At 38.3% G+C, this 12915-nt stretch overlaps 2 protein-coding genes across 2 annotated transcripts in view; both read left to right on the top strand.

Annotated features, from left to right (window-relative positions):
- Positions 1 to 896: 896 nt before the first annotated feature.
- Positions 897 to 1808, top strand: LOC141334842 (C-C chemokine receptor type 7-like). The gene has a single exon (XM_073840067.1). The coding sequence runs from the start codon at positions 897 to 899 to the stop codon at positions 1806 to 1808; it is 912 nt and encodes a 303-aa protein (XP_073696168.1).
- Positions 1809 to 3348: 1540 nt separating this feature from the next.
- The window catches only part of nsmfb (NMDA receptor synaptonuclear signaling and neuronal migration factor b), a 48918-nt gene continuing 39351 nt past the window's right edge, over positions 3349 to 12915 (top strand). The window contains exon 1 of the mRNA XM_073841346.1: positions 3349 to 3695. Within this exon, the coding sequence (XP_073697447.1) occupies positions 3625 to 3695 (71 nt within the window). The 5' untranslated portion in view covers positions 3349 to 3624. The remainder of the gene's footprint in view (positions 3696 to 12915) is intronic.

The following is a 12915-nucleotide window of genomic DNA, read 5'->3' as shown; positions in this document are numbered from 1 at the left end:
GCAGTTAAAATAAGTATTGACATTGCCTTTGCTTTTGTAGACAGTTTGTTCAGATTTATTTATGGATGTTGAGATGAGCTGACCCATATCTGAAAATCTACATTTCATAAAATAAGAAAAAGCATGTTATTTAAAATTTAAATACAAAACACACGAACAGTAATACATGGCATAAAAGAGGGAACTACACAAGGATTTATATAAGGGAACTACATACTGCATAATTATAATACTGTTAACATAATGCTGGTGTTTAAGATATATTGTTAATAAGTTTTTACACAGTAGCATTTTTTCAGTAGCCAATATTAAAAACTATACTATTTTGAAAAAAAAAAAGATTATAAATTCATTTTGAGATCTACTAAAATAAACTGTTATGTGATGTTAAAATTAACCTAATAATAATGTTGACCTGATACACTGTGCATCTTTAGTTTATTGGTTTTCCTGGTTGAAATGGTCAGAGTGTGTGGGTGCATACTCATGCTATTGTCATGGAAAATGTGCTCTACTGTGTGTAAGGTCAATTCTGGTTACAGCATCAACCTCAACAAGCATGCTAACAAAGCTGACGCATGTGGCAGCTTATAAATACACATTATTTCAATACATTAACATTTTTAAAAGGAAATGCTATTAAATCAAAACAAACATGCACATTCATGCACAGCCTTATATTGGCAGACTGACAGTTTCAAATTAAAGTATGCAAATCATTTACTTTTAACTGCACTATTTTTTCACACTTTTGCATGCTCTTTCATTTTCAGAATGTTAGTTTCTTTCCACAAAAACCACAATTGTGATTAAAGTTCACTTCCTGAAACTACTTCCTCGACTATTACTGGGCAAACCTCAGACTTCATATTCACATCAGCAACTGGCAGATGACCATGGAGTACCTGAATGCTTCTAACAGCTCTCTGTTTGCCCGTACCTCAGTGGATGAGCTGGTATCCAGCACTGTTCTGGGATTGTGCTGTGCGCTGGGTGTACCAGGTAATATAGCGGTGCTGGTCATGCTCACCCAACATTTAAAAGAAGACAGTTTCACTCCAAAACTGATGCTGAGTCTGGCTATCTCAGATCTACTGAGTCTGATTTTTCTGCCTGTGTGGATCTATGCTCTCCTAAACGGCTGGGTTTTTGGCCAAGGTCTGTGTAAGTTATTTTCCTATGTGGTGTACTGGAGCCTCTACAGTAGTGTGTTTTCTGTCACCTTGTTGAGCGTGCAAAGGTACCTGCAGGTGCTGTATCCACAGCAGTGGGCGAAGCTTGGACGGAAGGGTCAAAAGGGGCTGATTTTTGGGATATGGACATCAAGTGGAGCTTTGGCTTCTTATGCTCTTTATTACCGAAATGTGAAGAAGAAGAAGGAGGATGGGTTTTTGCGCTGTTATCAGGATTATAAAAATAAACAAGAACAAATTGTTGTCTTATTTATTGAGACTCTAGTGTTGTATGTCGTGCCTCTCTTCAGCATGTTATACTTCTACTATCGACTTCATCAACGGATAAATCAGTCAGCATCTTTTAGAAGCCCCAGACTGACAAAACTGGCTGTCAGAATCGTAGTGGTCTTCTTCGTATTCGGGACTCCCTGTATGATCAACAACTTGGTCTTAATGGCAATGCCATGGGAATCAAATACTAGCAACAATGTAACAGGGGCTCTTTTCTTTATCAACTGTTGCGTGAACCCCTTTCTGTACGCCTTCTCAGCTCGAGCGCTGCAAAGCAAAAGAAAACAGCATTCAGACCAGCCACAACAGAATGAAACTCAGTCAGCAGTAAAGCATTTCTGAAGCTTTTATGATGGTTTACTAGTTGTTTGCTTCTGAAGTTTGCCTATAAGGAAGTGCATATAAAACTTTTTTTATCAGATCCCATTTATGTTTCCTCAGCTTGTAACCTGAATAGAATACTTCCCATTCCCAAAATATTACAATTAACAGCTATTCCTGTAACAGGACTGTGGAAGCCAACCAAGGATTTCTGCATTTTGAACTTTTTTTGTCTCATGTAAAGGTCATAGAATGAACATTTTTAGAAGGCTTTCGGTAAGGATGGTTGTCGAGGCAGATAAACCACACTTGCTCTACTGACCTTTCTAAACACTGAACATACAGTAAAGGAACTACATAAAAAGGATGCCAACAAAGACTTGTTCTTTTGTTGTAATTTGTTTGCAATTAATTGAAGACTAACTGAAAGTGGTTATACAGTTTGGTTTGTGTCTGTAAACATATTTTTTAAGTTGTAAATTATGATTATAGAAGTAGGTGTTACTAGAAAATACAGTTTCAGTCTTTCTACTTAAAATCTCACATATAATTCAATGCTTTACTTTTGTTGAAATGGTTTCAAAGTAAGTCCTACATTTTTTTTTCAGTGTAGATATTTTTTTTTTGGTACTGTCTGTCATGACTATTTTTACAATTGCTAGATTGTGGCTAATACTGTAAACACCTTTATTAGGGAAAGCTGTTGCATGTTATTTAAAAGGATAGTTTACCCATTTCGTTTCAAACCCGTAAGACCTTTGTTCATCTTTGGAACACAAGTTAAGATAATTTTGATGAAATCTGAGAGCTCTCTGACCCTCCATAGACAGCATTCAAGGTCCAGAAAAGTTTGAATTGTTGAATAAAGTTGTTATTTTAGTTTTTTTTTTGCCCACAAAAAGTATTCTCGTAGCTTCATAAAATAACGGTTGAACCACTGATGTCACATGGACTATTTTGTGATGTTCTTGGTACCTTTCTGGACCTTGAACATGGTAGGACCCTTAAAGCTCTCGGATTTCATCAAAATGATCTTAAATTTGTGTTCCCAAAGATGAACGAAGGTCTTACAGGATTGGAACGACATGAAGGTGAATAATTAATGACAATTTTCTTTTTGGTCCCTTTAAATGTTATAGCTAATTTTACACTTTTAATTATTTACAATAGCCTGCTGGTCAGAAAATTGTTTGTACTTTTACTACCGCTATTAGGGTCAATGTGTATCTTACACAAACTGTATCTTTTTCTTGTGCAATATAGGCCGCCGATGGAAATGTCCAATGCCTTTTTTTGTATACAAATTGTATGGTATGCCATGTGCTTATACAAAATTGACTTAAACAAATAAATAAATAGATTATACCCGTAGTTCGTTCCTTTTTTCCACTTAAGCTAACGCTAAATGGCATGCTGAGCTGAGCCACTTCTACTTCTCCCTTATATGGCACTAGTTTCCGTAATGTCCACTGTCGTTTTATCTGGACCAATATGAGAAACTAGGAGAGAGAGAGCGCAAGTGCGCTGCGTGTGAGCACATTCTGGCGTACTAGCAGCTCACGCTTCACGTTGCTGTAGTCGCACAAACTACGCTCACTAAAGAGCATAAACTTCACGTAGTGAAATTAAGCTGGACGTCGCGTTCCTAAACATGAGGAACAAACGGTACATCTGACACGGACCCTGAGCAGCAGTTTGAATCAGGGAGAAGAAGAGAGAAGAGGAGATCGTATCTCCACTCTGCGGATGATTTGTTTGCATTGTGCATTTCTTTCCTCCATTGCAGATGTAACGAGTGGAATGAGCTGCTTTTACACATTGGTAGTTTCACTGCAGCATGGGAACTGCCGTGTCCAAGAAGAAGAATTTAAGGAATGATGCGATTTCTTCTGTTGCCGCAAAAGTTAGGTGAGTCTCTGCAGCCGCTGCAGCAGCAGCACAAGCGCGCAAAACAACGCACCTCATGGAGGCTCATGTGCTGCTGATGCACAAAACTATCACACATATCGAACTCATCACACCTCATGTCATAAGTTTCCTTGCTAATAACGACTGTAACACACAGATACAAATCTGTCATACCGCATCAGTCACACTTTCTGAAGCTTAGTGAGGCTGTTGACGACACTTCGTATACATAACTAGCTTGCTAGTAACTGTTTAAAAAATCAATTTTGACTTAACTTACTGATGAGGGCTTTTAAATAAAAAAATATTTTTAATGGTGTTTTGTAGTGACAACACTATTTGGACCAGTTCAGAAACAATCGGAAATTTTATTGTTTGTTGTTTAAGTTTTTTCTTGCGTTTGTTTTATTGTTATCGTTGTTAGAAAGATGATAATACTGGTGGTGATGATGACTACTACTGTTATTATTACTATTACCATCATCATAAGGCTGTTTTCAGATTGATCAATTTACAGTAGCCTGTTGTTTAGGCTTTAAAAATATATATAATTTTTTTCAGGTAATTCACTACAGTTTTATTTTCACTGTCATTTTAGATTTCATTTTCTGACCAAACAATGCAAATATTCTTATAGCTGATGTTCCATGACAGAGTCACGACAGTCACAGCTAGCGATTTTCACAGTCGTCATGAAGTCATGAGATTAGGCCTACTTTGCTGAGACAATGCTGAGACTGTTTGTTCTTTTTACTTGTGTAGTATGTGACCCAGGATGACAAAACCAGTCATGAGGGTCAATTTCTTGAGAGTAAGATTTGTACAGCATCTGAAATCTGAATAAATAAGCTTTCCATTGACGTATGGTTTGTTAGGATAGAACAATGTTTGGCCGAGATACAACTATTTGAAAATCTGGAATCTTAGGGTGAAAAATCACCTTTAAAGTTGTCCAAATTAAGTTCTTAGCAATGCATAATCCTAATAAAAAAATTAAGTTTTTGATATAGTTACGGTAGGTATAATTACGGTACGGAAATTTGACAAAATATCTTCATGGAACATGATCTTTAATACCCTAATAGTTTTTGGCATTAAAAAGAAATTTTAATGATTTAAAATTATAATTACAAAATTATATAAAATTATAAAAACTATAATTTTGACTCATAAAATGCATTTTTGACTAGTGCTACAAATATATTTGTGCTATTTAAGACTGGTTTTGTGGTCCAGGGTCACATGTTTATTAGGGATGGGCATTTCTGATCATATTTCATTTCGATTAATCCACAGGTTTATGAAACGAGTACTCGATTAATCGGGGGTGGAGTTTAAGCAAGGGGCAGGGCGTTTGCGTCACAGTATACAGTAAACATTTAAAAGAAATAACAGCATGAGGTGAAACTGAAGCGCTTTTTCTACATGACGCATTGTATATAAAATTAATCACATAGCCTAGATACATAAATATGTAAATGTTATATTACAAATTGTATTTATCTACACAAAATGCATGTGAGCTTGAACTACGTGCCAATGATAAAGTAGTGGATGCGCTTCTCCCGTTACTTTAAAACAACGGCAACTGAAGCCCGCAAATTTTTAGAGTCAATCGATCGTCATTTTCATGCTCGATCGTCGCTGATGGGTTCGAGTAATCGATTAATCGAGTACTCGTGCACATCCCTAATATTTATATACATTGTTATCTGGAGTTTTGTGAAGTAACTGAACCCAACCAACATCAATGTGTGCCTTTAAGAGGCTTCCTCGCTTAGTCAATCAGTTAGTCACTTGTTCATTTACCCACACACTGTAAATGACCATTAACAACCTACTGAATTCAGCACGACATCAGCTGTCACGAAACTTCTGACCAACCCTTGAGACTCCCTCTGCGTTACAGCATCAGTGTGATCGCATGTTGTATTCATCCTCCCTCTATAATTCATCTGTTTATCTGGATGATGCTTGACAGTTTCAGACTTGCAGCCGAACAGCACTTCTGTAGGCACTGTTTTCTCTGAACAGAGGAACATACTCTGGACAGGAGGAAAGCGTGATCATTTCCAGTGAGTGCCCTCCCTGTCTCTGTCTCTGTATTGCTGCTGCTGCCTGCAGCCTAGTTGTTAAAGCTTTCTCTGATGGGTTGTTGTTGTGTAAGATGCATATACAGACTGTTTGGATATAGAGTGAACTGGACTACATAGGCCTTGCGGCAGCCCGATGTGGCTACTTGACAACAGTATTACTTGTAAGGTGTATGTCTTTACATTTCCAGCTTTAGAGTGTAAAGTTTGAAATGTCTTCTGCATCCAAAGACATAGGCAGAAAGTGGGCACCACGCTAAAATGACAGCCCGATGCCAATTAGAGCTACGCAGTGAGTGGCTATAGATCTACATTGTCTCACAGGCTGACAATGTCTAATTAAAGCTTGAGACCACCTGCAGTCATACTGGAGGGAGGCCCAGATTATATGAAAATTCGTATGTTTATATGTGTGTGACGATGCATAGGGTCAGGCTAGGACACATGGTGTTTTTCTGTCATGTTTGTGGACCGGAGCCAGGGCTCTAGACTAACTTTTTGCACTGGTTGCACTGGTGCGCCTAACTTTTTTTCTTAGGTGCACCAGCACAAAAGTTAGGTGCACCCAAATTTTCAACCGCATCACATTCAACACCGCAGTTTTACAAGTTCACTTTTTTTTTACTTTTTTATTTTATTTATTTTTTAATCCCTGTCCATATAGGCAATATTGACTTGTAAATGATTAACTAACAATCTGGTCAATATAAAGTTCTTTATTTGAAGCATATTTTTTTCCCCAGTACTTTACCCTACTTTGTGTAATAACGAAAACATTTCAGTGAAAAAATAAGTCCAAAACTCTCTATTTTAACATTTTGAACAATAGGGCTCTACAATTGTTTTTTTATTTTATTTTTATTTTTCGAAATTCTTGTTTTAATTTTTCTCATAATCAAATGAAAGCATAAACATGTATTTATTTTTAATCAAATGAAAAATAAACCTTTTTAATTTTTGGCAAACATATATATGATTTATAAATAGGAATATATAAACACCTACATTATACTGTACAAAAGTAATACAGGACTAATATTGTTCTGTTTCATGTTAAACCGTACTTTTATTTTGACAGGTTGCCGTGAAGTTTCTGTGTGTACAGTATGATATGATGCTTTCTCAAATGAAACGGTAAAAGTGACACAGTAGGTTTGGAGATTATCTGTTCATGTGAGACGCAAATGCGAAAAATTAGCGGGAGCGTCACGCGTGCTTCAGTAGCCCATAAACGTGTAGTTAAAAAAAAAAAATACACGTCTCCACCATTAATACATAGAGGCAAACGGAACATGCAGGATTCATTTTAAACGGTCTTTTTGCCTTTCAGTTTTCATAGACACTAGTCCATATCGCGATTTGAATTAAGTGACAGACCAACTTTTGATTTATCAATCCAGAAATCAACGTATTACGTGGCATTCCGCGCCATAGTAAATTCGGTTTTTATGAATGGAGTCCGCGATCCAGTCCGTGTTTTTGCGGAGGAGGCATTGTAAACGCTTGCCAATGTAGAGACATCCTGACTGCATCACATGCATTTTCAAACGTACACACACGTACAGGAATATCTGGACCACGGACAATCAGAGGGGGGGCGGGATCCGTCCTTTATCTCTGATTGGTTTAGACCACGATATGGGTCTAATGTGTGTCTGTTGTTGAGCAACAGGGAGACTTTAAGAGTGAAGGAGTTTCGTTTTTTTCCCCCTCGAATGGCTGGTCGCACCGGTGCAACCTTTGATTTTTTTTAGTCGCACCATTGACAAATTAGGTCGCACATGCGACCAAATTGGGCGCACTCTAGAGCCCTGGGAGCAGATTGTGTGTGCGCTGTGGCGGTTTGCGTGACACACCATGAATCCAGACTTCATTCGCCCCAATGGAAAGGATATTTACACTTTCTCAATCATTTCCTATCCCCTATATAGTGCATTACGTGCCATTTACTGTACAGAAAACTAATTAAGTGAACAAGTGACTGATTTCAGCTGCAGCTTCAGCGTCTATTCATAGTGTAGGGGGCGGGACTTTTTGGATTCTAGAGAGCATTTGATTGGACAGAAAGTTTGATGAGAAGCTGAACCTACTATGATTACTCTACTTTCAAAGCATAAATTTGATTTAAACAAAATGTCTACATAGTATTTACATATGCAGTTCATAGGGAACATATTATATTAGCCCTACAGAAATATTATTTAAACTTATAACATTTTACATCTACTTATTTTATCTCACAATTCTAACTTTTTTTTCCTTACAAATGCAAGTTTATATCTCATATTTTGAATTTTATAATTCGATTTAACTCAAAAATAACCGGTTTGTCCATTCTGAGGGAAAAAAGGCAGAAATTTACGTTTAACAGTTTGTTTTATTCCATGGTTTCCATAGACTGCTACTAAAACTGGCATGTTCTGCCACCAGATATGCTCCGCCCACAACAAACATCATCACTGTTTGCAAACACCAAATTGGTCTATATTGGCGGAAGTTAGAAACAAATTTTTGAATGATTGTATCTTCTTAAGTCAAAATTTTGGCATTGTTTTGGAGCACACTAGCTTATTATGCTGACCATTTGCAATCTGTTAGTCATATAATGGCAGTCAATGGTTACCAAATCTTTAAGAGTAAAAAAAAAATACACAGACAAAACCAAATTAAACCATGCGGCTCATGACGATACATTGAGGTCGTAAGACACAAAACGATCGGTCTGTGCAAAAAAACTGAACAGTATTGATGTCATTATTTACCTCTGAATCCAGAGAGTATTACTCTTCTGAACACGTTCACATCAGCCCGCGCGTGATGCAGAAGCAATCTGTCGCGTGTATAAGTCACTCATAGTGCATATTGGCCTCTCAAAATGGTTATAACTTGTGCTTATCCTGATTCTGGCAACCGATTAAAAACTAAAAAATTACGTTTCCTTGAGCGAACTCATCTGGGAGGGTTGACGAAACTTTAATATTAATTTATGCAATTGCAATGCCTTGATTTTAGTAAGATTAGTACACAGTCATAGCCATAAATGCAATGGTACTAATAACTGGCATAATTCTTTCAGTGTTTCGGTTTTCAGACTTGGTTTCCTCTTTTTTGGTTTTCGGTTTCGGCCAAGAATTTTCATTTCGGTGCATCCCTAGTTAAAAATCTTTGTTTGTGTTCTACTGAAGAAACAAAGTGACCTACATTGGATGCTCTGGGGGTAAGCAGATAAACATGAAATTTTCATTTTTAGGTGAACTATCCCTTTAAGGCTACCATTCATACTAAAAGCTAAAAAACTTTGGATTTTGATTTCATGGGGACTTTAAATATCAAAAATATTTATTTATGACAGAAGTTAACATGCCTACTTGCAAACTGAAGATATTTTGTTGGGACTAATATAGTCTGCCTCTGTTGAAAGCCTGCATAACATTCACTAAACAGTGAAACATATGGCGCTTTTCCACTACACAGTACCAGCTCGACTCGGCTCGCCTCGGCTCGACTCGACTCGGCTCTGTTTGGTTTTCCACTGTGTACCTGTACCTCCACAATAGTACCTGGTTGTCATAGCGACGCTGCAAGAAACTGCCGTGATGTAATCTTCTACGCGACACACACCCGCTGTCTGCACCTCCTCGTTTGACCACGGCGTATTCTTCCGAGTTGCCATAATATGTAATGGATTGGATATGTCACGCAATCTCTGGCCAAACTTTTTAAAAATGGCGGGGTTATTCTGGATACTATTGCTGGTGCGTGCAATGATGACGCAGTGAATAGTGACGATTCTCTCTGACCAATCAGCAGTTTGCTGTGTTTTCACGTCACATTTTAGTATCGCCTTAGCTCGCCTCAGCTCGCTTGGAACCTCGCCGGAGGTGGTACGAAAAAAAGTACCTGGAAGCCGGTACAGGTACAACTTTTACACAGTGGAAAACCAAACAGAGCCGAGTCGAGTCGAGCCGAGGCGAGCTGAGGCGAGCTGGTACTGTGTAGTGGAAAAGCGCCAATAGAGTACAAAACTGTGATGGTCAGACTGAAATGATTAGGGATCTTATTTAAAAAAAACTTAAGTTGCGCTTTACTAATGTTAGACTTTTTGGAAGGCTGTACACAGATGTTCAAGTTATACCCCATGGCCGAAACGGCACCAATTTTGGCAAACGTCCCCCACATCTTGCTTGTTAGTTACACCATCTGGAATAATGTGCTATATCCATAATAAAATCCTCCATTTTCTCTTATTTTACTAATGAGCAAGTCAAGTTGTCCACTGAATCTTTCTGAACAAGCTCTTTTTGTAGCTTAGTTCCAATAAATGGCCTTTTTGTACTGCAGGGGAGTTTGGAGTTCTGAAAGGTCTCGGAAAATCTGGAATGGGTCAGCTGGGACTTTTTGGTTGGTTGCCATTTGGAGCTGCGATGTTTGCTAGTGCGACTAATTTAGGGACCTGCTCATTAAGTGTTAATGATTTTCTAATGTGGAGATTTTAAAAGCTGAATGCCTATGGCAGATGTTGAGCATTTTCAAAACGAATATGACTCAGTGTTTAGTTCACACTACAAGCTTACATAAAGTGTAGCTGTCAATGAGAAAAACTATTAGAGGTCTGGGTGAGATGATGCTTTGAATGGTACGCTAAGGAATCAAATCAGCAAAGAGAACACAGTTTGTTAGCGAGCGAACGAGGAGGAGGACGCGAGAGAAAGGGGTCATGTCACACATGGATGTTCTGGTTAATGCGAGCTGAGGCACTCAAGAACAAATTGTACTCGCTTTTTACTAAATTAGTGTAGCTCACCAAAGTGGTCTTCTAAAGTCAGTGTCACCCAGGGCAAAAGCACTCATTCCTGGCTCTGATTGTGCGTGAACAGACGCATGAAAACAGCAGTGCGAGAACAGCTCCAGGGTTTGTTATCTCTACTCTCCTTTACCCATGCTTTCTCTGTGCACTTATAGCAATTATTTTTGACTTCACGTTGGGGCAGTTATTGTTTTTTGCATCTGCTCGTATCTTCATGTTGTTCATCTGAGTCACTAGTCATCCGCCTCTTCTTCTGGATCACCACAGGGCTTTCGTCCAGCAGTCTTGGTTAAAGCATCTGCTTTAGTTTGTATGTTTAAAATGCTTCTCTCTAAGTTCCCTTGCTTTCTCCCTTCCCCCATTTTTGTCACATGGCTGAAAACATGAGACATGCTCCCAGATGTACATGCTACTACACCCTCAAATAAACTGACATGAGATGAAGTCTAGTGTGTGTGTGTGTGTGTGTGTGTGTGTGTGTGTGAGAGAGAGAGAGGGGGGAAATATGATTTTGAGTGATTTGGCCAGCTCATACCCTACAGTGCTTCTCAATATTTATTATTCATATCTTAATTCTCTCCGACTGAGTAGCCTTGTTGTTTTTAATCGGTGTCTGCGATTTATAGTTTAAAGAAAGAACATTAAACTATCCTAGGTAATTGGTTATGCCCCACTGTTAGGCAAAAGGTATTAATGCAGAACAATTGGATTTCAAAGAGCCACAAATTAATTTCGGAGACTTGTCAAGCACAGGCAGTTTGGAGGTTCAGCGTTTCAGCTGTGAAGGTGTAGGATGCGGTGTCGCTTCCCCTGCTTCACTCCTTGCATTTTTAACAAAGGATCGATTATGAAACAAGCCAATGGGGTCAGTGATGGTGGGGTCTCGGTCTGTCAAGGACCTCCAGCTGAGAGGCGCACAGTGGCCTGACACGTGGAAACAACAAGCCGTTGCCAGTGTTAGGTCACATAAATAAATGAACAGCGCTTGAATGTGTGCCAGCAACTATTGCTATAACAAAATAAATGAGGGATGTTATCTTTTTCTGGATCATCTGTAGCACCATCATTGCCTTTTAAACACCTTATTACAAATTTAAAGGTCAATGTGGTGTATCTCAGTGTGTTCATTTTCAAAACTGCAAGGCAGTTTCTTGTTATTTGGGTATTACATATTGAATATTGACAAATGTGGTGGCCATACAGGACCATAATCAGTCCTTGTCTGTTACAGACTTCTCACAGTTTGTCCTCTCCTGTCCTCTTATAGCAATGGACTGACCATAGGAAGTAAAGGGACTTGACTTGTAGGTCTGTGTAGTGAGAAATTAGGTCTCCATTAGGACCACAAACAGTCCCATTGGCTCTGAGAATTTGAATGGGTGCCCTCTATAGTAGAGATGTTCCGATACCCTTTTTTCCTTCCCAATACCGATTCCGATACCTGGGCTCGGGGTATCGGCCGATACCGAGTAGTCCGATACCTGGGTGTGTAATTGTATATACAGCTGCAGATAATACTAATAAATTATTTAATGGTGTGCTTCAGACTTATCCCTTAATAAAACAAACATACACTGATATATACAGTGAACTAGAGTATTTTTATTATATGACATACATTTGACAGTAATATTTTTTTTTTATATAGTTAGTAATACTAATCTGGTTTTCTGACGTACATCAGCCATGTTTATAACAGAGAATTTTGGCCAGAATTTGAAAGATTCACACTAGATCTCGCTGCAACCTTATTCATTGTGTGGCATTTTCAAATATCTAAAGAAAATGGTATAGCATCGGTACGTGGGTTCAAGTACTCGCCGATTCCGATGCTAGAATTTTTTGTGCTAGGCTATCGGCGGCATTTCCGATACTAGTATCGGAATCGGAACAACCCTACTCTTTAGTGCCTGATTACGACCCCCCAAAGTCATGTTATGATTTATGTAGTTTGAACTATTATAATTACCATTTCTTATCTTAGTAAGCTTACATAATAGCATAGAATAACGATACCCAATTAGTTTGATAACTAAATCATTACACATGTAATCTCAACCATTTTTAATCTCAACCGTTCTCAACCACTTTTAATTTTAAATTCACTTATTATGTTTCACTTATTATGTTTACTGGGAAACATTTAAGTAAGTATCTTCTGAAGGGCAGTGCTAAATGAAGAAAAAAAAAATTACACATTTCATTCTGTTCAAAAGTTTACACCCCTGGCTCTTAATGCATTGTTTTTCCTTCTGGAGCATCGGTGAGCCGTTGAACCCTCTGTGATAGCTGCATATCAGTCCCTCAGTTGTCCTCAGCG

The sequence above is a fragment of the Garra rufa genome, chromosome 5, assembly GCF_049309525.1.
Source record: "Garra rufa chromosome 5, GarRuf1.0, whole genome shotgun sequence".
NCBI classification, from domain to species: Eukaryota; Metazoa; Chordata; class Actinopteri; order Cypriniformes; family Cyprinidae; genus Garra; species Garra rufa.
Note: the sequence above shows the minus strand (reverse complement) of the source record. Positions and strands in the feature narration are given on the sequence as shown.

Bases quoted from the DNA above. Each gene is read 5' to 3' on its own strand.
- LOC141334842 (XM_073840067.1), top strand. From the start codon at position 897: ATGGAGTACCTGAATGCTTCTAACAGCTCTCTGTTTGCCCGTACCTCA.